We start from the raw sequence: 23,619 nt of genomic DNA, 5'->3' as shown, positions 1-23,619 counted from the left end.
CCAGATCCATAGCAGTGTGGGGAGGCTCATCTTACTGGGTATATTCTGACATAACACACTTGAGACACCAGACAGGAATAGAAGACAAAGGGAGGAGTATGACCACTGAAGTTTAACTTCCTCAATAGTCTGTGTTTGGAATGCTGTAAATCAAGTATGAGCAATGTATTGGATTTGGATATTTAGAGGTCCGGCAATAGTTTTCTTTAGAGAAAGTATAAATCCGTTTGTTTCTCTCTTTTCTTGAGAAGCAAATGTTCTTCATTGGGGTACAGAATGGCTTAGATGCAACAGAAGAGTAATGTCATGATTTGCCAGTTAAAATTGACATCTGGGAATGTCCAAGACAAGGGTCAAAGCAACACATAATATAATGTAGCTAGCAATGCCCTCAAAAGATAAAGTCTTAAACTTTTCAACAGCCTTTATTATAAGGCAGGAGAATTCTAAGGCAAATTGTTCATCATGGCAGAACATCAAATTAAAATGTCAAGATAGAAATAAGCAGAATCTGGAGAGCACATTTGTGTTATCCGTAGCAAGAGGTTAGCTTAGCGTGCCACAGCACCCAAGTTGTAATTCTGATTCCTAGTCAAATATTATTTTAGATTAGACTAAGATGCTTGAGATCAAAATAATTTCCCTGTGTGTTTGTAAGCTCAGTTATACAAAAAGGCTGGATCCTACCAGAACAGCCTCCACAGGGACTCCACAGGACATCATCAAAGGAACAAAATTAACACCATTGTAGGATCTGCTTCCTTCTCCACTTTACATTAGAAGACTTATATTTAAATTTGATCTCTGTGAATGCTTGGATACAATTCAACACTTATAAATAGGAAAAAAAAAAGTTTCAAAATTAGATGCTGATAAATTATTGACCAGCAATTAAACAGTGAGTGCCTTTTGGGCTGTCTGTAATTTCTCCTAGTTTTCAGTCTGATGTCCACAGTGCTACATGCTGGAAAGCACAGGAAATTTTGCACGAATTTGATCACTCACATAGGCAGTTATACTTTGAAAACAGTATTTTTCACAAGAATTACCAATGAAATAATGTTTTAGGACACAATTGAATTTGAAATAGGTAATGTTTTGAATAGATTTTTGAGTTTTATTGAAATCTTACATGAACAAGAAATTGGAAATACAATCACATCAAGGAACAAATTGCCACGGCTTTGACGTTTTAAGCCAAACAAATTTTGTAGGGCAGATTTTCAAAAAGGTGTGAAGTTATAACAATTTAAAAACACAGTTATCCTACTTCTAGGAATGCAAAACATACAATCATGTTATTTTCAATACAAGAAAACTTAATTTGTTGTAATTTCTTAAAACTACTAAGACAAAGCACTAGCTTTTACTTTTATGTACAGCATACTCCTATGTAGTCTATCCCAAATCCAAAAAAAAAAAAAATTAAAAATAAAAAAAAAAAAGGAAAAAGAAGAAACTGTCCAAAACCAGAGGTTCTGCAAAATCATGATTGAACAGTGTGCCATTCCTGCTTTTAAACTGCTAAAATGAAGCCTAAAATGATAAAAGCACTGAAACCCCATATGGAGTTCAGGAATTCTGCAAGCCCAGTAATGTCCAAGTGCGTTTATGAAAAAAGAAAACTAAGAGACTCGAGTATATACACAATAGAGTGATTCTTCAGCCCAATACAAATGGCAGCCAATCGCTACTGAAGGATGAAACATTAAGCCAATTTTTTTTTTTTTTTTTTTTTGAAAGATGTAGAGCTATAGCCAATTCTATGTTTCCAATATTCTTAATCCCTCCTCACTTGTCTACTTCCACTGTTGCCCATAAGTATCCTGATAAAATTCCTGGTTGTCATTATTGTAACCATAGTTACCGGCATAGTCACCACCTTGCTGGAGCGGCTGCTGAGCGATGGGTTGGGAGCCCCAATTCTGCTGGTTGTTGGTCTGACGGCGCTTGGAATCAGGTTGGTTGTACCCATCTGCCTTTCTCTTGCCTCCTACGTTGCCCCCACGGTTGCCCCTGGCTCCACGAGCACCGCGTCCTCTCTGCTGCTGCGCAGGGCCCCCTCTCCCCCCCCTGGCTCCTCTCGGCGGTCCCATGGGTGCCCCCCTCTGTGAGTAGCCAGCTCTACCTCTTGGTGGTGGTGCTCCCCGCCCCCTAGGTGGTGGAGGGGCACCTCTCCCACCCCTTCCTCCTCCTCCTCTTCCTCTTATAGCATAGCCATCATCATAGCCGTAATAGGGATCTTCGTAGCCACCACGGTAGTCATGATAGTCATAGCCATAGTAATCATCATAATAATCTTCATAGCCATAGTAATCTGGGGGATAGCCATATCCACCTCTTCCTCCACGGCCTCGGCCTCTAATAGGAGGTGGCATGCGAGGCGGAGGGTAGTAATAATAGTCTTCATACCTGGTAAGAAAAAGAAACGCGGAATTATTTACCTCCAAAATCCACCCAAAGTACAGTATACATTTGCCCTTGTTAATTAACAATACACAACATGAAGGAAAGTCAAGTCACTCAGGTTCTTCTAAACCAGCACAACTTCAATGTGCAGCATTACCACGGTGCGAGGGTGACACTCACGCAGTGCTCCGGGAGGCCTGTCTGGCAGCCTGACGTTCTTTCCTTTTCTTATCCGGTGGCTTTGCTAATACTATTTCAATTTCTTCCCCTTCTATCTCTTTCCCATTCATTTCATTCATAGCCTGTATAAAAATTAAAAGAAAAATAACTAAAATTTTTTTTCCATTCAAAAGGAGACTAAAACTTTCTGCAAGAAACCAGACAGTTGGGCTGCTCCAGGCTGAGCTATGCCGTGTGCTTTGCTTTTGTGCTACATAAACAGAATGTTGCACATCACTTTTCCAAGTCCCACTTTATTCACCAGTTACAGAGAAACAGTATTTCTTTAAAAAATATGCTCTTTGTATCGTAAGATTAAAAAAGAGGATTAAATTGTATTAAGCATTATTTTTATAAAGTCAGACCATCAGTTTTTATGTTCTTTTATCTCCTGGAAACTTTTCAGAAATACGCAAGTTCTCACTACTCACACTGACATTTATAAGCCTGGTAGAGCATATGCATACAAGAGAAAGAACTGTTACATTTGGGGTTCCCAGGTAGCTGAATGTGAGTCAAGTGACTGAGAGAATCAAGTAGTTCTTGAGGACACATATTTGAGGAGAAAAAACCAAAAAAGATTACTGAAACCTGGTGATCTCATCAAGCAATCCCTGAATCCTCCAGAAAATGAATGTGCAATTTTTTACTATCAAATGCATCCACAAAGAGAACTTAGTACAAAAAGTACAATCAGGACTAGACCCCCAGCTCCTCACCTGAAAGTTTCATCTGCTTTGCATTAAACTTTTTTGGTTATTAAGATTTACATTAATGAAGACCCTACATGTCTCTACATGGCTCAAAAGCATTAGAAATTATGGCAATTTATTTCCAAGAAGGTATGAAAATCAGTAGACACCTGAATCAATCAGCCAGTTCCATGCATTCCACACACAAATACCATAACAATCTCATTGAAAGCCAAAACACACCCACACACCAAAATATCTCATGAAGTTCATAATCCAATTTAGTGGCCATGAAGCAGTCACATAGGCCATATGTGGCAGTTTGCAGCTGGAGATGAGCATTAATGATGCATTTGATCTGTCTTTTTCTTAACTGCTGCAAGTTTCCAGTTGCTGAAATCTAACAGAGCATTTAGCACGTAATTGTACTGGGAAGGGGCTGGAGGGTGTTTATAGACATGCTACAGAAAACCACATCCAGAGGTGTTGCTGACTTACCCCTTGTTTCAACAATTTCTTGTCCTCCCTCAGACATGGCCTAAACCTATCCAAACCAACTTCAACCTTAACTAAGAGTGATATTCATTGTAAAGCTATACTCAAGAGTATTCTAAAACCTAATCTTGGGTGTAGTAAAATTAATTTAATTGCCTAAGCAACTAAATGGCTATAAAATCATTAATAAGGCGTACAGAGTCTTTGAACTGTCCACATAGCCACATACACCATATACAACATATCTGCTTCAAGACTCACAAATGTAAAAACCACTTCCTACTCGCCTTCTTCCCCCATGAACCAAGGATTTAAAAAACAGATGGGAGTAATTTTCACAGAATTCAATACACTGAAGCACAGACAGAAGATATTAATGACCTTCTCAACAGCTCATGGACACAAAGGAAGAGCCCTCTGAAGCTTACAGTAATGATCTTCAATATTTAACAAGTCATTGAGAAGAAAGCTCAGGTGTATGCAGAGTTAAAAACAGGTGTTTTTAAAGAGCTGCCAACACCATTCTCCTCTTCTTCACAAAGCATTTTTTAATTACTTCCCACTTTCTATTTGATACTTTTGTCACTCCAAAACTACACAGAGCCTTTAAACGGGGGTCTTTGAGAGGTAACTGATACCTTCTGCCAGTGTTTCCTCAGAAAAATTGTCTAGGTTGATCTTTTTTTTATCCTCTTCTCTAGACTCTCCTGCATTGCTCTACACCTCTTTTCCAGTCTACTTGTTAACTTGCTACAGTTTTGTCCTTTCAAGTTTCACATCCTCCTAGCTACTGAAATCATAGGAACAAAATTATTAGCATTAAAATTCTCACAATGGGAACCTTATTAAATGGGGTCTACAAATGGGTTTGTCTTATTGAAGTATTTACTGTAAAAAAATTTCTTAAAACCATTCATACAAAATAAAGTGCTCTCACCAACTTAGCAAGGAAAGAATAATCAACCTACCTTCACTGCTGCACCTCTGTCCTCAAAATGAACAAACGCATAATCCTTCAACTTCTTTACTCTTTCCAGCTTTCCAAATTCAGAAAACGATTTCTCAAGAATTTCCTCTGTCACAGTAGTGGCCAAGTTTCTTACAAATAAAACTTTAACCTGGTTAAAGAAAAAATGAAACAAAGCTGTAATCTTTAGAAGTCAAACCTCAAAGGAAACAATCAAGATATTATTCCCTTTTTTGTTGCATTAAGAAATTTGGGTAACTTCACTAATTCTGTATCTGTTAAAAAAAAAAGAAAGAAAAAAAAAAGTGCCTTGTAGTTACCTGCATGAAGTTTCTACAACTTCTCTCCTTCCACAGTTCCCTTCCATAACCAGAAGAATATCCAACTTTGATTTTCTGCTTCTGGGATGCTACAAATCCCAGCAAAATTTTAGTAACAGACCTCAAGGACAGCAAAGAGTTACCCCAAAACACTGGGATAAAGTGCACATCATTCCCCACGCTGAACTTCACCTTCATGTCACTCTGGAAAATAGTTTTACGCAATACCTACCTGGTACTGATTACAGCTAAAGCAGAAAATGCACAGCCTGACGTGCCAATCCAGCAGGATAACCCTGCACAGGACTAGTTTAGATGTTAACAGCAGTAAGTAACAGAACATTTCCAACATCTTCCAATGGCAACTCCTCCACAGTGCTCAGACCACACCATTTGCACAGCTTACTGTGAAAATGCCCTCTAACTGATTTTTGTGCCTCAAAACTAGCCTGGTTCAGCTGGAACAAATCTTTGTTACTGTGGCATAAAGAAATTCCTCCCAAAGCACAAGAGCATCCAGTGAAGTCTTTACTGACCTTCGCCATGACTTCTGGATCAGGTTCCTCTACTGGATCAGCCCATTCCACTGTAACAACATTTCCCCAGACTTTTACTTTCCCACTCATCAGGCGTCGGCGAGCTTGTGCTGCTGACTTGTGATCCTCATATTCCAAGAAGCAGAATCCTCGATTCTTCTTTTTATCATCAGGTTGATGATACAAAATTACATCCACCAAACCCTCTGTAAAACAGATCTTTAGTACTGAGCTTCAAAAGGAAAGAAAAAAATCTAGAGTCTAGCCTAAAATGCCTTCACTTGTGTTTTGTAGTGAATTTGAATTTTACACCTGAAAGGGAGTGGGAGCATAAGAAAAGCAAAACAAATAGATATCCATCCAATTTACCCAGAAACACATCACCTAGTAAGTGAAATTCTACAGAACAAACTTACCTCAAAATTAGGCTCTGCAAAACATCAACCCCAGCAACTTACACAGTTTAAGTTTTCTATACTTTTTAAATCATTTCTACATCTTTGAAATGCAGCCAGCACTAACACATGACCTCTCCCCTGCCTCCTGCAGAACCTAGAAGGAACATCTTCCACATCTCTCCAAAAAGAGGAGAGAGAACTAAATGAATATTCACCTTCTGTTTTCACCACTTCCCTGAAATACTTATAAATAGCAATCCTAAAAAAGAAGCAGGAGGTTAAAGCTCTCCTACAGGAACAAGAGCAAGTGACTCAATCTCTTATCTAAAGCAGAAGCACCCTTTCAGTGATGAGCTGACTTCTTTTCTTCCTACTTGCTGCACATATTGGAGAATGCTGAAAACCTGGGACAAAAATTAGTCTGTTATTAACTATTTCTCTAATAATATTCCCTCTAAACCAGTTTAGTATTCCCTCCGTCCCTTCACTGCTCAGGAATACATTTGCTTTGGGCTCCCCAAAAAACTTCTCCATGTTGACAGCAGTACCTCCTGTAGATCCAGTAACAAATGCACAGCCTTCAAGAGAAAGCTAAAACAAGTAACAGAATTGGGACCTCCATTTTTTACTGAGCTCATGTGTGCTGGTTTTTCAGAGTTCATTTGAGTTGTTTGTGTTTCTAATTGTAAAGTTATATTATTATTCATTTAACAACCACGAGTCCCTTTACACTTCACCTTAAGATATAGTATATATATAAAACTTGTAACCAAATCAAACTTGGAATCCAACTTGAAAATAATTTAAACGATACCTGAACACATCAGTCAAATAACTAGACCTATAAAACAGAGGCTAAATGGTATTCTGGGACTCATTAAGTCTTACCTGTGACTTTACCAAACTCTTCCAATATGTTTTCCTTAGTTTTGTTCTTTGGAATTGACCCAACAAATAACCTGTTGTTTGCCACGGAGATGCATACTCCAAGGTGCTTTCCAGGACGGATTTCATAGTTGTCACACTGAAAAAACAAAGCCATTCATTTGCTTTATCCACAATACTATGCATAAAAATATACCCAAATCATAAAATCAGGTATTATCTTCATTGTTTACTACTTTTACATATAGCATATTGAATTGGCACTGCAAGAGAATTCCTAGAACAGCTGTTTTTGTGTTGGCATTCACTTGGAAGAACAGTGCCTTAGGATTTCTACAAACTTCAAAAGTCCTGTTGAATGGAAAGCTACAAAAAACCTGCAGTAACAGTAACAACATGGGACCGTATACAAATTCACCTACTGTTTATCTCAGACTTGAAAGAGCTTTCTAGCAACTGGTTACTGCTTCCTCTGCTGTCAGTCAACTGCTGCTGCTGCTGTTATCAGTAAGCAAATACATGGCATTAAAGATACAGGGAGCTCTTCCTCTTTTCTTGGATAGCTTTGAACACTAAAAAGGTTTGCCAAGACAATCAACAGTCTACATCACTCTGTGACCTGGCTTCTACCCCACCCCCAATAGCAGGCAATTTTTGTCTTTGTATATGACAGGATTAAAAAATTTTACTGTCAAGATTTAAAATTTCAATTAAAAAAAACCTAGTCCACTGTTTCATGGCTGTACCCACAGCTGGATTACTGTGAAAACCAAGACTCCCAATAGGCCTTTAAAGGTACAAGAATTCGGCCTTAAAAAAAACAAACAAGAAAAAAGAGATAGACATAGTCTTTGTTTTAGTCAGGATTTTCAAACACAGCAAAGAGGATGGATGTTTTATCATCAGCCAGCTTCTGAAAATTGCATGCAATTCTTTAAAAGCAGGTTTTTAGCCATTCTAATTCCAGCTGATACGCAAGCCCTACAAATGACAGCAATACCTTCAGGAACCTTCTTCATATTCTACAAAAATCCTAAGGTACCCACAGACTATCAAACAAGATCACTCCAAGGAAGACAAAAGCATTTCAGAAATTTGCTTCACATACTTAAGTGATTCCTAACACAGCAAAGCTTTTTGTTCTGGTGCCATGAACTTATTAACCTCAATGTGCTTTTCACATTGTGTTTTACACAAAGCCATTTTGCTTACAATCAATCCCACTCCCACTGGTGCCTTGCTGACACAAGGAAAAGGCCCATGTGGTTTTAACTGCTTTTACATTTCTCCAGGTTTCAGGTTTCCCTGCTCCCACCAGCTCAACTAAGGTGTTCAGATTTTATCCCTCATCTTCATCTCTCATTCGGGATGAGCTGAATTCCACTAAAGCAATTGAGATTAGGCATTTGACCTGTTTTGGTTCAAAGTATACACAGTATTTCATACCCATATTCAAAATCTTGGGAGATAAACCCAAATCTGCCTAATTCTACTTCTTCCTCTCAGGCAGAGGCAAGACCCCAATCAGACTGCTGTCTCACCCTTTAGTCCCCTATTGCTCCATGTCTTATCCCAAATTGTCTAGGTGCATGCATGTCAGCTTCCAAACAGTGAGCAGTGAGACTGCATGACTGGAAAGAACAAAAGGCCACTGGAAACAACTGAAGGAACTAACTCAGAGACCTCCTCCATGGCATCAGCAGCTAAACAAGGCATCTCCAGTTAACTCTTTACAGTAGAAAGGGTGATGAAACTTAAAACACACTGAAGCTTCAAAAATGTATTTTCTAGCTGGAATCAAGTAGGCTCCTAACAATTACCTAAGTGCTCTGATCGCCCACAGTAAAGTACAACAAATAACAGTCTTGTAAATTGTATCTGTACTTACTAATGAAATCAGGAGGCAATTTTTAAAAAAGTAAAATTTTGAGTCTATCAATGGATGCTTTAAAGACTTCATTACTTAAGAAATTACCAATATGTTTTCTGTTTGCTTTGTTTTGACCTGTCTGGAATTAAGTTAACTCACCAGTTTGACTGCTTCTTGTGCTGCATCTTTACTACAAAAGGTAATGAAAGCATAACCTCTGTTTTGACCAGAAAGAGGATCCATCATGAGACGCAGATCCCAAATTGGACCAGCTTTCTCAAAGAGTGGTACCAATTCATCTTCATAAAGGTCTCGGGGAATTTTACCAACAAAAACCTAAAAAGGAAGAGGATACTTGAAACAAAGCTTTTTCAGAAATACAAGCTTCTTTTTACCACTTGAAGATTGCTAGGAAAGGAAGAACAATGCAGATAAACCAGCAGAGCAGAAACATTTCAGTCACCAGTGCAGTCTTCACAACAGCTGATGTTATTGTATGTCCCAAGTGCTCTAATCCTCCTGCCATTTGTATGAGGTTTTACACATAGAAATCCTGGATTTGTTATTTATATTGAAAAGGCTGTGAATTTCCCCTGCTGAAGAGATAAATGGTTCTTACCTGGTATTAATTTTGGCAATTAAAAGCTAAGACCTTAGAGACCATCTAATTTGGTATCATATCTTAAAGCAGGCCAAGCACTTCCTCACTCTTGCAGTATTTTCAAGTAACTCTTTAATTTAATCTTCCTTGGAAAGCCACAGAGATGGAAAAATAATTTACTAATAATAATTTCCATTTAATTGCTTGATGCATGTTTTCCACTTTTACTATATACTGTACTCTTGTTTCTTGTCTGCATTTGTTTCTGCTTCCACCAACTGAATGTTTAATATTTACTTAAGCAAACCTGCAAGGTCATGTGGTTTTGTTCCTTAAAATTAACTTGAGTTAAGTTTTGTTAAGGAGCTAATATCTTTAGCTGAGATCCCTAGAAAGATCCTCCCAGTTGTTTAATCACTGCAGCTCTCCTCTGAACTTTAAAACCCTCTTCCTTGTTAATACTAACAAATATTCCAAGAATCCATTAAGATCTAAATAAATAAATAATACATTATAATACTATATGTCATTTTGATATATATTATTATACAGTAATAGATATAATAATAGTAAATAATATATTATTTTAACTTCTTTGTATAAAAAAAAGCCACAAGTCAACACTTCCCTTCTCAGTAAGGCCTTGTCATAATTGTACCTCACACTGAAGGCATAGCAGAATTTCAGAACTAATGACACTCAGCATGCCCATGTAAGCATGCATATAACAAACTCATGAGGAGAATATGACTAACTTAAAAAACATAGAACAAGGTAGAACTTCTAGATATTTCACGTTAAACAGTTATTCCTGAAATTCACTTTCCAGAACATTTCTTAAAAGCTTACCCCGTCAGTTCAGTGTGACTGTTGACTGAACATTACTTATTGGGGAAAAAAGAAAGGATCCGATTTATCACACTAGGTTAAAGTTTAATGGCAGAGCCAAAAGGTTTTCCCCACTATCTCCCTAGAAAGCTCAAGGTATTCATCTAGATAGGTATTTACATTGTCATTACTTCTAGAACACTTAATTCTAACTAATTTGCAGCTTTTAAAGACAAAATCTCAATCAGCATAGAGCACACAGACCTAAGCAGAGACTGAGAAGTTACACGCATCAGTTATCATCTTTCAGTTCAAGGTTTCATTCTAATTATTTACCACCACTACTGAATTAATTTTCCTTCATGGAATATGAACATTCCCTTTAGAAATCATCCTTACTGTGATACTTCTTCACATCTTCTTGACAATAAACACAAGAGCTTCAGCATCTCAAAGAATGGAAAACTTATCTATAAATTGAAAGACATTAAGGAGATTGACCATTCTCAAATCCAGTATGGTCGTTTATAGAAAAATCTCTGAAAGAACTCCTGTATCAGACATGCAGCAGTGTGACAGTATTTAAAGTGTTGAGCATGTATTACAAAACAACCTGCTAGGGACTAGAACCTCGAAGAATACCCAAGTGAAGAAATACACAGTTCAAGCATTTTCATAACCAAACCTAAGTTTGCTTGCAGCTTGCTAGGAAGATGAGCAGGTTCAATTATAACCATAAATTTCCAAATAATTGCTTAAAGACTAGACTTCGTCCTTTGGAAAGAAAAAAGAAAAAACATTTTAAAGTCCTTGAAACTTTTCCAACTATCATTTAACTTTAAAAAGAACAGTAGGTGTAACATGAGGTAAGAAAAGGCAGAGAAACAAAGGTAATAGAAATTTAAAGCATAACAAAGGAGCAATGCACAAGCCCCTGTGGATAAGCAGTTATCAATGTGTGCAAATGCAAAGGACAAAGTGAGTGTAATGAGAGAAGGAAACACCCAAATAACTGCTTTTATTCTCATCAATACACACCCCAAATACATAGCATCAACATCATGTGACCTCACTATAAGCAAAATATTACAGTGGAGCAGCAAGTCCTTCAGTAAAAGGAACATTATACTGTAGTAATACTATATAATACTGTATTATATAGTATTATATAATATATATAATAGTATAGTGTATAATATAATATTATGGAAATACAAAATAACACATTATATAACAAATCCTATTGCCATTCTTTTCTTCCTTAAAACCTGCACAGCTGTAACTTTATCTTCATTATTTCTCTACAGAATCACATTCCAAAAAAATCCAACTGCTCCTAAAGCTGATCCCCTTCCAAAAAATACATGGGACTGCTTCCCATAACAGTTTATTAATACTTTATTGCATTATGTAGCTTTAGCTCTCAAGATATTCACCTGTGTCTTGAGAGCTAAAGCCACAATTAACAGGCAATTAATTCCACTTTATGTTTTAAAAATTAGCTGGTGTACAGATATTTACATTAGAAAGGCCTGATGAACCTTAGAGAGAAAGAAGTCTACCTAGTACACATCTTCAGATCAGTAACAGTACTTGGGTATCCTCAAGAACCCAATGTTTGCCATTATTGTCACATGAGTGACAAGTCTGCATAAATATATCTGAGCTGACACAAGCTACAAGAGCTTCAGTACAATTTAATTAAGTTTCAGACAGAAAAAATGCACTGTCACAATCCAAAGTAATACTTAATTTTTTTTTTATCCCTAACACTGGAAAAGGAGCATATATGCTACTATATAATTAGAAGTGTCAGAAACAAACAAAAAGTGGTTCTCAAAAGCTTAAGAAAAAAAGGAAACAAAAACCCCCACAAAAAACCAAAAACCCATCTGTGTCATTGTGGCAGAAAGTGCCCACAATGATCTCATCACTTATGTGCAAACATGCTCTACCACATCCTAGGATCCTGTTTAAATTGATTGCTATGCCTCAGAGCTCAACAGCAGGAGCTAAAGTCTACATTTCATAGAACATACACCAGTTTCAGCAACATATTCAGTATCTCAGGCTGTCAAACCAAACAGCATGTCTAAGTCAGTAATCAGTCCTTAAATCCCACAAAATGCCAGCAATACATTCATTTGGTAGAGGTATCATTTCTGGAACTAGCTGGCTGGGGTTTGCTATTGCTTCTAAAGCTGATTCAAGGCAGAAGTATTTCCACTAAGGGAGTTTCCACAAGTTACTTGTTCTAGCTCCAGGAAACTTAGAAATATAAAAACATACTCTTCATAGTATGAAAATGCAGCTGAATTTACGGCCCCTAAATTTTCCTGTGAACTCCTGAAGAGCCAAACCACCACTGGACAATATACTTAAGAGCAGTAGTTGAGGACTGTCAGTCATGAGAGTAACTCACTGTAGGAAGGGACCTCCTACAGCCAGTCCAGTGGCTTTTCCACTTCAGGGCTGACCAAAAGGTAAATCATGCTATTAAAACCACTGTCCAAATGCTCCTAAACCCTGACAAACCTGGGGCACCCACCAGCTCTCTAGGAAGCCTGTTCAATGTCTGACCACCCTCTCAGTAAAGAGATGCTTCTTTATGTCAGTGAGACATGGTGAAATCAAATAACTTTATACATCACATAATCACCCTGGCAACATCACTAAGTTGGTCAACAACCTCTAAGTCACCTTCCTAAATGCTGAGATAAAAACAAAACCAGAAACCTGAAGCTACATGGTCTCTTTTCAGTAGCTGTGCTAGTTTCACTATTGATCCATACAATCATCAAGTATTTTTTCATATAGATTGAAACAAAAGCAAATATACAAATCCTTAACTATTACTAATCTCAGCTCAAAATTTTTTATGTAAGTACCTTCATACAACACCCAAGTCTTTTTCATATTTAGCACATTACATGAAACCAAGCCAGTGTTGCTTAAATTCCATTTCTTGTAAATATCTCGAAGTCACATGTTACCTACTCATGCATCCATGGTCACTTTTCAAAAGATGGACTATAAACTTTATGGTGAAACCTGAAGATAATTTAATTATAAGAAATTTTGTATAGCCTTTCCTAGTATACTCCACCATTTTTTTCTCCACTTTAACCTATCTTTCTGTCTTTTTCAGAATACTGAAAAGTAAGAAAGACTGATTAAGACATAGACAGAAGAATATTTTCCTCTAAAATACATTAAACTTGTAATATAGTTTACTTTCAAGTGTTTCCTATTTAAGTATATAAAGCAATTATCAGATTCATCTGTATATACCAACCTCTGTCCCAATGCCAGGCTGAACACCAGAATATACAGTATCTGGAGGAGGACCCCCATATTTCCTCTGTCCTGTAGTTACATCCAAAGTGTAACCAGTCCGCTCTAGCAAAGCCTGAAAAGAAAAAAAAAAGTCAGACTACGTACAAGAGAGAGGGCAGTGGGATAAAATCTACAGAACACAAAAGAGCATTCCAAGATAAGCAATTCTTTATGTGCTCCTTGCCACACTTGATAAGGTATATTTGAAGAGACAGAACCTACAAAAAACGCTGTTGTTTTGTGGGTTTAAAAGGCTATCATAAAGAACAACATTTGTTTTTCTTTTCTCTTATTTTCCATTTTATATGTCGCACCCCATGAAGTGCAGAACACCGAACAACTGAGACAATTTTGGCAACTGTGTGATGAGAAAGAGCTGCATTTCCAACAACCCTTCCCTACAGAATCTCCATCATACATACACTTCTTTAAAGCAAAGTGTGAATATACTTATCCAGTTGGTACTGATGCTTTTTAAGCTCATATTCAGTCCATGCACAAGTAATGTATCAGCTAGCACAGAATAATCAGTATCTCTCAGTGTTACCTTAATCTTTGCTTCATCTGGTCCCTTCGTTGATTCCTGTACTTTGCTGCCTTGTTTCTCTCTTTGCCTGTAGGTCTTCATAACTCCACATAAAAATGCACTTTTGTTCTGTAGATACAATTTACAAAATAATTCAATTGTGTGTATGACAAGCCCTGGGAAACCACCGAATCTTATACTCCGTGAAGTCACTACTTCAAGTCAATGCAATAAATCAAATGTCAAAAGAATCCTTCAGGAAAACACAATAATTAATTGAATAAACTTGTCAGATTGAAAAAGTCATTATATTTCAAACAGCATTTTAACCTATTTTCTCTATTGCACGCATATTTTTATTATCTGGGAGCTTTTGCTTTGTGCTCAAATACCTACACATTTAAGGCAATTTTTAACAGACTTGTTATTTGGGTTTGAAATATAATACAGCAACATCAGTAAATTTCTAAGTTACAACTCTCCTGCCAGTAGTGCCAGGACACTATTTATACTTATGTGCTCACACTCCTGGGGCTCTCACCTTACCTGTACATGCGACAGGTCACTTTCTTTAAATTGCTGTAATACAGAGAGGGCTCCTTCTTCATTAAATTCCCTAAGAGCATCAATTGCTCTTTCATCAAGATCGACATAAGCTACCAAGCCTAAAAGTTAAAGATAAAGAAGTTACAGATTTCTGTTGAATTTCATACAAACTAAGAACTATGCACTTTGCTTTTAAAGCCAAAAAGTTACATTCCATAGCAACAGAATTATACATTTAATTATATATTCCTACACAAGTATATGAAAGAATATGGGTACAATGAAAAAGTTAAATTAAAATGTATATACCTAAACACTAACTGATGTGCAAGATTATATCCCATGTGTAACAGTTTTCTAGCATTCAGGAATGCAATCTGCTGCATAAAAGCAGTATTACACACCAGGGTCTGAAACAATGAACTCTGGCTCACTTTTAGTAATTTGAATTTTGTTCATTTAGCCCTCATTTTAAGTTCCACACTTCCTTCTCTCAAGTTGAGCTGTTCTAGAGTAAACTGACAGGTGAACATTACAAGTATCCTATTGTATGGGAAAAAGGAGCTACCCAACTGACGATACCTAGGAAGCTCTACCCCACAAAATATTAGGAAGCAAAAATTATTTGTTCATTCTTTCCTCCAGCTTCAAAAAACCAGGAGTCAGTGATTTCATGTGTATCTTAAACACTGTTTGGTGTTTTTTAAACTAATTTTGTTGCTCTATGCAGTTCCAAGAGCCAGAATTCAAAAAGGTATTATTTTGAGCCCTGCTATGTACCCGAAAAAGCTAATGTTAATTTTACAGGTACAGACTCCCCCAAGAAACATTGGACCAGTTCTGAAGCATTTTCTTTTTAAGGATCTTTACAAGGTTGTTCTTTTTTTCCTTTTGTAATCCACTTGCATCAGTTGTGGAGTCAGACATATAGGCTGAGATTTACACTTTTAAAATCATACATCCAAATTTAGGACAAATACCAAAAACTCCACACACTTTGCAAAAGCTTGATGTTGAAAATATGCGGATTATTTCACTGCTACTTGATTTTGAAAATGCACAGTAGTGCCAAGCCCAAGGACTACATTTCAGAAGTGATCCTGCATATTGGAAGGCACCTGTATTTTCATAGAAGACTTCAGCAGATAAAAAAATTGCTAAATTCAACCCCAAATTTGGCTCAAGTGTCAAAACTAGTCTGCTTCACTGACAAACCCCTCCACAATGCAAACATCTTCAGTGGCATTAATGAAGTGTAAATAAATGTTTTCAGGTTACTCATGCAGTGGAATTATATTTGGTAGTCAGGTTCTGGGCTGAAAAGCTTTCAAACTCCTTAAGAACTCCTCACAACACAACCTAACTGCAACACATGTTAGAACCCCACGAGTTACTCTGCCCAGGTATTTATTTACACCTTCTCTCAGACCATCAAGTGCACATCATCATGACTCACAGTTGGAAAGTGTATCTCTATAGCCAATAAAAGCTGGCAAAGGCTTGAAGAAAGCTCACTGTGAATGACTTCCAAAAGACATCACCCACATGAGCCAGTTTCACACTGAGGATTGATAAGGTATTGACTTTGAACTGCCTTCACTTGATCAGTGTAATTTTAACTCTTTTCAACAAAAACTGTCATCTTGCCACCCAGGCATTCAAGGTAAGCACATAGAGCAGTTCTACTGCTTCTTGTAAATCTGTTCACAGAACACATTCTAAAAAGGAAAAGAAAGCCTCTCTCTATAAGATAAAATAGGGTGGTTGTAAAAACAAAATAGGAAAACCTCTGTATATAAAGAAACCTCTTTTGAAGTTGCAGAGACCACTTGCTACCAGCAAGGTATTACTCAAGTTGCTAGATAGCTTAGTCCTCAACTTTGTTAGTGTCAGGCTGAACATTTCAGTGTAATAACCAACATGGATTAAACTGTCCACTCAGAACTGGAGAGAACAAAAAATCCACAGGCAGACTCAATTCAAATGTAGTCCCAGGCAAGACAAGCTAGTTGCTTCCTTCACTAAGTCACCTATCCAGCCTTTGAGTGTTTTAGAATCACTGTGACAGTGACAGTAGAAACATAAAAGCAAAATGATGATTCGGACTGAAGAAAAAAAAAAATGTACAGTTTAGTATGTGGAAACATACATCTTCATTTGACGTCTGAGAAACTAGTGCTCTGTGCCCTAAAGCAACTAAGATATCACATACAACTCCAAGGATGTGTCAAGTAATTAGTCAATGTCAAACCCAATTTGCCTTTAGGGAAATCAAAGTAGCAAAACATTCAGAGCTACACAGATCAAAAACAATGAATTTTTAAATCTTAATCTATAAAAATTTGAAAATGGTATGCCCTCACTTTCATAACCAATCAGAAACAAGAAATGCATATTATACCTGTCTGAAATATTTCATCAAGTCTCTCTGCCACCTTCTGTGGGAGGCCTGCCTCTATCAGTGTCTTGTAGTGTTCTGTGTGAGTTACACTGGAAGTATCCATTGGTTCTTCCTCTTCTTTTAACTGTACCGCATTACCATTCACCTGATTAGCCATTTTATTATGCTGCTGGAAAAAATTCAGGAGCTATATTACAATAAGCCAGAAATAACTAGTTTGTAGGACAATGCATGATTTATCTAAACTAATTTGTATACATGCTGCAAAATCACCTGTATCAAGTTTTATTTAATACTTTTTGGATGCAGCTGATCTAAGTTTCAAAAGAAAGTACAACCCTTAATACTGTGGAAAATGTACATGGAAGAATTTACATAACTTTTTAAAAATGTACTTCATGTACATAACAATGTCTAAACTCCATCTACTGATTGTCATTAACTGGTTACCATAGCAGCTAGAATGTATGGGGACACGGCAGTAACATCCTTCAGCAAAGACTCAGAAGATCTAGTGCTATTTCCATTTCCCATTCTGCTACTTTTAAAACAATTGTTTAAAATGTAGTGAACACATAACCCTGCAGAGTAGCTTAAGGCATAAAAATGTTAATACTTGTTTTTTGTTAATACTTATTTCCACTTGCTTGGCTTGTCGCCATGTCTTCCTTCAAACCCAACATGCTGCACAAGACTAGCCACACGCTTTCTCACGACGCTGTCAGAACTCAAGGACAGAAAGAGAAAAATTGCACTTTGATGGACATTGTCATTTGAAGCTGCAACGCAACAGTTTCCATGCTTTCAGTTTCCCTCAAATAGGAGCTGTACAAATCACAGCTACTATTTCAATAGTATATACCTTATTGGTTTAAAAGGAAGGCATGACTGCAGCATCTTCAGTTCTTAATATTAATAAAAGTACTTGCTTTCAGAATTAACAAACTGATTCCAAATACGTGCACCAAAAAATGCACAACTATCTTCTCAGACAATTCCAGTGGGCTTTGCCCAATTCATTAAAGACTGTTTCAATTTCCCAATTAGCCAGCCAGCTAATATTCAGTGCTTTCAAATAAAAAGGCTGACAAGAGACATTTCAACTACCCGGCAGAGAACATAAGGATGATCAGCTGTTAGGTTCAGAAATGAAAAAAGCCTCGGGCTTTAAATGATAGGGCAGAAGTTGATGAGCAGCAGCGAAATGATAACCAGGTAGACAATGCAGCATGGCTGGAGCAATGCAATTAAGTACTGGAATACAGGTATGAAGATGATTCAAGAACAGGTTTTTTAAAAATTGCTGAGGCCTCAAGCTATTTACTACGCTGCAAAACAAGTCTCCAAGTAAAAGCACACCACTAACAGTTCCTTGAACACCCAGCCCTTCCCGACTACATCTCATGTACTGGTTGGAAGATATCCTATGAAGATCTGCAAGCTAGAGCAAGGGAAGAAAAGAACCAAATCATTTTTCTTCAGACAGTAATGATTTTACTCAGGCTGTCTTATGTTGAAGGGCAATTTTAGAGACATCTAAAGCAGCCTCACACTGTTTCTGTCAGATGCCACTTTTTTGAGCCATTAATGTGGAAAAGAAAGGAAGTTTTCCATAGCTACATGAATTATATAAATACACACACACATTCTGTTATTCGACAAAATCACTTTCTAACCAATTCAGTTTACTTAAAAGCAACTATAGCTTAATTACAGAAGAAAAAAAAATGCTACCTAAAGTTACAATAATGCTAACCTATCCTTACAGGTATTAACTATCAAAACACTAACGAACATCAATTTTCTATAGGTTATGAACATCACAGAAGGCAAAACTCAGCTACATGTCTGCTTGCTAGACAGACTCAGCAAGATCTCAAATTTGAAACAGTGCAGGGTAGAGGGGGTTCAATTACACCAAAAATGCTTTGGGTACAGTACCATGCTTAACCCCTCTTCTCAAAAACTCACAAGCTGAAACACACAAAAATGATATAAAGAGGAGGGCATTTTTGTGTTCACCTTTCTACTCTCTTATAAAATCATTTAATTACACATATACTGTCTTCTCAGTACACAGGAAAAGAAAAATAAAAGAAACAAACCAAACTATAATGAACTAAGAGGCTATAGCAACACATAAATACAGAAAATTTACTGGAAGCAATTACTGGGACCTTCTGAACTACGAGGGCTTATGGTGACACTCAAGGACAGTTTTTTGATAACCCAAGTGGCACATACCCAAAAGTTTAACACTTTTTTCAGTGTTGCCTATAAGTGAACAAAAGGTTGACAAGCTATGCTGTGCCCAGGTAGAAACACCTCCTCTAGAGTACAGTGACTCAAACTTCTGACAGGCAAAATTCGCTGCGCAAGAAGACATTAGCCTTGACCACAAGCATACACCAGTGTGGGGAGCAATATTTAACCCTACAAAACAGATTACTACACAGCATCACAGCTCAAAGGCTTCTTAAAGTAGGCTTTTTAGGTAATTTAAATTAATACTCAGCTTTGTAATTCACTAACTGTATTGTTTATTTTTGCTGAAGAATTTGTATCTTCATAAAGAATTAAAATCAAATGCAATGCATGTTCAGTTTGGGTGCTCGAATTTTAGCTATTTCTTTTAAATTAAGTTTGTGTGACAGGAAATTAATTAAAGAAATATAGTGTAGGAAAATCTGAAAGCTGCCAAATATTCAGGTACCAAGAACATCCAGAAGCCATACATTTCTTCTCACAGATATAGCAATAGATCCCCTAATGGCTTGGCAAGCTTGGCCTGAAATCTGAGATTAAATTGACTTTTCTTCCACAACAATCACCAAGAAGCAAAACTGCATCTCTTATAACACTGAATCTTCCCTTTGAGTTCAGCAGAGATATGTGGGTGTAAGTCATAGCTGAAAAACACTGTTTAGCTCTCCCTCAAGGTAATATCAATTAGTTGTAGGTAACAAGAAAAATATTTTAAACTTAATTTTATCTAGTAGTTAAAACACGCAATGATTACTTTAACACTTTTATCCTGCTCTAAAAAATACTTAAAGCATGTTAAAGAGGAGTGCTCACTCTGTTTGCAAGCGCAGTGTGTCCATGTGACTCAGCCTATAGCAGGCCAGGCCATGCAGAGGAGCACCCGCATACATTCATTTTCATCTGCATTAAATCAGATTTTAAAATAGCTAGAAAAGAGGGGGACTGTTGAATCAGGTGGATTATAAATAAAGAATTATGTATATAAGTACATGTGGGATATGTATTTGTTTTTGAAACATGCAGAAATTGATTAATTTAGAGCAGTGTACATAAAACCATGCTTACCAAATGAGCAGAAGAAATTAACAGACATTGGGGGCAATTTTACATAGGCAAGGAGAATTCTCGCTGTTGCCTCACCACCTCCTAACTGCATACCAGGAACGGTCTTGTTCCAAGTTTCACACTTTTGTTGCAAACAATGCTTTTCTGAAGACTGTAAATACTTCATGATATAAAGCACGGTTTTAGCTGTTTGCTATCTTTCATCAAAATTCCTGCACCTTGAGAGTGATTTACAAAGTTGTTAGCCTCTTTTTTAAGCTCTCATATGACAAGTAGGAAGTTAAAACTACAGGTGCTTCCAGTGTTTCATAACTCAAAGGGCTCAATTAGTTTATATTTCTGAAAAACAAAAAAATTAACAGAGGTGTGGTCCTGACAGTGTATGGCATCTTAGAAAGAGATACCTGATCAAGCCTTAATCTGACAATCACTGGTTAAGTAGCCATGATGTTACTATTCTCTTTATCTTATACCATGCCTCTAACAGAGGTTGCCACCTACAGACTATCTAAGTATAACTCCATCCAATTAATTATAAATTCAGTCTAGTTAACTCAAAACATGCTTAGGAACAGCTTAATTGAGAAGGAACAGAAAAATTCTGGCAAAAGGACAATATCTAAAACAACCATAATGAACTTCACAATGATTATATATCAATACTGGTTTTGCTGCTGAACTTAAGTTTCATGCAGGAATGGAACTTGTTTAGCTCAGGTGCACAGGAAGCCAAGTAATGCACACATAAAAACACTGCACCAAAGTCATTCCACTTGTTTATGTTGCTACTCCTCCTAACCAATATATTATCTGTGTCGAGCAGTTAAGTTAAACCATGTTAAAAATAACACTGAAGGAAGTTTGGGGGACATCTGTTTGGTTTTGTTGTTTTAACTGACCACAAGAAAACAAATGCAGTCCCTATAGTTATGCCTCACACTTCAAGAAGGTTCTTGTCAAGCAAGGAAGATAAACATACAAGTGGGGGGAAAAACGAGAATTCACATTTAAAGACCGAACTGGGGTTTTATTAAAACCTCACTTGTCCAGAAACATTTCTGTACATGCAGGCATGTACAAAAGGGCGGGCCCTTTATTCTGTACATGAAGGCATTATAGCCATTTCTTTTATACCTTAACTTATCCAATCACAGAAAGGACATTTTAATAGCTTAATTATGATATGCTAAGTGTTTCTTAGCACGAATTACAAGAAACCTTATTTTGAAGTCATCACAGCCTGAAAACCTTTACACAGTAGCCAGGATTTCTCCCTACCTGTAAGCCAAAATGCAGCCAGCACCCTCACTTCTCCAGCTATGCCTTGCTCACTCCACAGCCTCTTAGAAAAATCTGAGAACCTCCAGCATGATACTAAGCAAGAGACCAGCACAGCCCACAGAGAAACAAACTCTGCCTCAGTACCCACACAACTATGACTGGGAGATGACTTTAGCACAGCAGGTTAGCAACATGCCCATCAGTGCCATTAAAAAACACTGACTGCACTAACAGCTCCTATGTTTTGCTAACCTAAACCATAAAGCTTGCCCATGCTCATTTCTCACTGGAGTTGGCTATTCATAGATTATTTGGTTGTCTGGGTTGTACCAAACAACAATCCTGGTACTCCAGTTCCAAGAAACACTTCAACAAAAATTAGCTTTGTTCTGAGGAATTTATCCTCAAAGTATTTTGCACATGTCTGCCTAACAAAGCAGGGAGTATTGGGATTTTTGACTAAACTAGGAATTTGAGGAGTCTCGAGTATTATTTCAACAGTGTTCATCACCTAGACAGAATATCTGAGAGGTAAGGACATGTAATACTTGTGGGAATTTCAAGGATGGCAAATTATCAAGCACACAATGCTCGTTCACAAACACTACATTTTGTATAGGTTACAAAAACCTTATGCTGCAAGATGCAAAATTCATTATATTATTTTTACAAGTAAAAAACAAAACCAAAAAACTGTGTTTAAGTGTAGTCTCAAAGGAAGAAAAAAACAATCAAAAAACCAAAGCACCAGGTTCAGGAGCACTAATGTCCTCTGCAGCACGAAGTGCCAGTGGGATCCTTTAGAGTCATTAACGTGAAAAAGGGAACCCAACACACTGTTTCAAAAAGAGTAGTCCAGCACAGCTTATGTACTTAAGTAGCATGTTCAAAAACTGACAGGTAACAAGGCTGCTCAGACCGAATAAACAAAGTATTTTTAAAGTATTTGCAATAATGACGCATTTAAGCAAAACTTTTCAAGATTTAATAAAGACTTTTGACAAAAGTTAATGTAAGAAAAACAATGTCTTAACAACAAAACTTCGGAAAGTTTCTCCTTTAAGTACCTGACAAGCGTTTTTCCCTCAATGGAAGTAGGAAGCGCAGACCCGAGCGCTGCGGGTGGGTGCAGCTGTCCCTCCCGGCTCTACCACATTATGCGCTACCTAACCTAAGATTTAAGGGCGCGCTGCGACAGCGACACATTTGCAGCTGAGAGCGTTCTTCTGTGCCCGCGGGCAGAGCGGACCGGGCACAACCGCAACCACCGGGTCTAGTGCGGCTTTAAAAGCCCGGAGGGACCGAGCAGGGACCCGACCCGACCCACAGCCCCGGGAGAGGCGCGTCCCGGCCGCCCGTCACATGCAACCCTGATCCGCACGGCTGGGCGGAGCGGGCCGCCCCCCACCCCCACCCGCCGGGCCCGCCCCCGGCCCCTCCCCGGCGCCGCTCCCGCGCCCGCGCCCGCCCGCCTTGCCCGCGGAGCAGCCCCGCGATGGCCCCCGCCCCCCTCCGCTCCGCCGTGCCAGCGCCCCGGGCCCGTCCCCGCCCGCGCCGGGCCTGCCCGCAGCCCGCGCTGCCCGTCCCCTCGCGGGGCCCACGCAGGAGGGCTCGGCGCGGCCGCGGAGCGCCCCTGCCCCGCGGGGCGGCCCCGGCACTCACCGGAGCGGGGCCGGCGCGGCGCAGCTCGGGCCCAAGCAGCGACGGCAAATGGCGCGCGCTCCTCCTTCTCCTCATGGACGGCGGCGCGACCCCGGCAGCACGCGGGGTTTCCCGGAACTGTTTCCAGGGACCGCTGCTTCGCCCACTCAGGAGCCCGCGCTCCAGACGGGCAGCCGGCAGCACCAATGAGGTGCGAGAGGCGGGACGCGCCATTCCTCCCGGCGGCCAATGAGAGGGAGGAGCAGTAACCAATCGCGGGGCGCCTTCCACCCGGCGCGCCGGTAGGGCCGGACCGGGGGCATTTAAAGGGGCAGCGC

At 38.5% G+C, this 23,619-nt stretch overlaps 1 protein-coding gene across 3 annotated transcripts; it reads right to left on the bottom strand.

Annotated features, from left to right (window-relative positions):
* Window positions 1-1,094: 1,094 nt before the first annotated feature.
* On the bottom strand, window positions 1,095-23,619 carry HNRNPR (heterogeneous nuclear ribonucleoprotein R). Of its 3 annotated transcripts, none has more exons than XM_086863436.1 (11): window positions 23,303-23,619; window positions 17,030-17,198; window positions 14,629-14,747; window positions 14,104-14,211; window positions 13,516-13,629; window positions 8,951-9,127; window positions 6,925-7,060; window positions 5,639-5,844; window positions 4,784-4,933; window positions 2,590-2,711; window positions 1,095-2,412 (listed from the first exon to the last, which is right to left on the bottom strand). In XM_086863436.1, exons 1-11 carry the CDS (start codon window positions 23,513-23,515, stop codon window positions 1,800-1,802), a joined length of 2,127 nt encoding a protein of 708 aa, XP_086719562.1. In that variant the 5' UTR covers window positions 23,516-23,619; the 3' UTR covers window positions 1,095-1,799. The 3 variants fall into 3 exon arrangements, with proteins under 3 accessions (XP_086719562.1, XP_086719563.1, XP_086719564.1); XM_086863437.1 differs by having other exon boundaries at window positions 17,030-17,195; window positions 23,303-23,573; XM_086863438.1 differs by lacking the exon at window positions 17,030-17,198 and having other exon boundaries at window positions 23,303-23,459.

Source organism: Cyanistes caeruleus, chromosome 26 (genome assembly GCF_971803275.1).
Source record: "Cyanistes caeruleus chromosome 26, bCyaCae1.hap1.1, whole genome shotgun sequence".
In the NCBI taxonomy this organism is placed as follows: Eukaryota; Metazoa; Chordata; class Aves; order Passeriformes; family Paridae; genus Cyanistes; species Cyanistes caeruleus.
The sequence above is the reverse complement of the archived record's forward strand: the minus strand, read 5'-3'. Positions and strand labels throughout refer to the sequence as shown.

What these genes read in the sequence shown, in the direction of transcription:
- HNRNPR (XM_086863436.1), bottom strand. Translation starts at nt 23,515, where the DNA reads ATGGCGCGTCCCGCCTCTCGCACCTCATTGGTGCTGCCGGCTGCCCGT. An exon ending in TGATGAAATATTTCAGACAG is followed by an intron (nt 14,748 to 17,029) that starts GTATAATATGCA and finishes TTTAACTTTTAG; the next exon opens with GCTTGGTAGCTTATGTCGAT. An exon ending in AGCCTGGCATTGGGACAGAG is followed by an intron (nt 9,128 to 13,515) that starts GTTGGTATATAC and finishes CTTCCTTTTTAG; the next exon opens with GTTTTTGTTGGTAAAATTCC.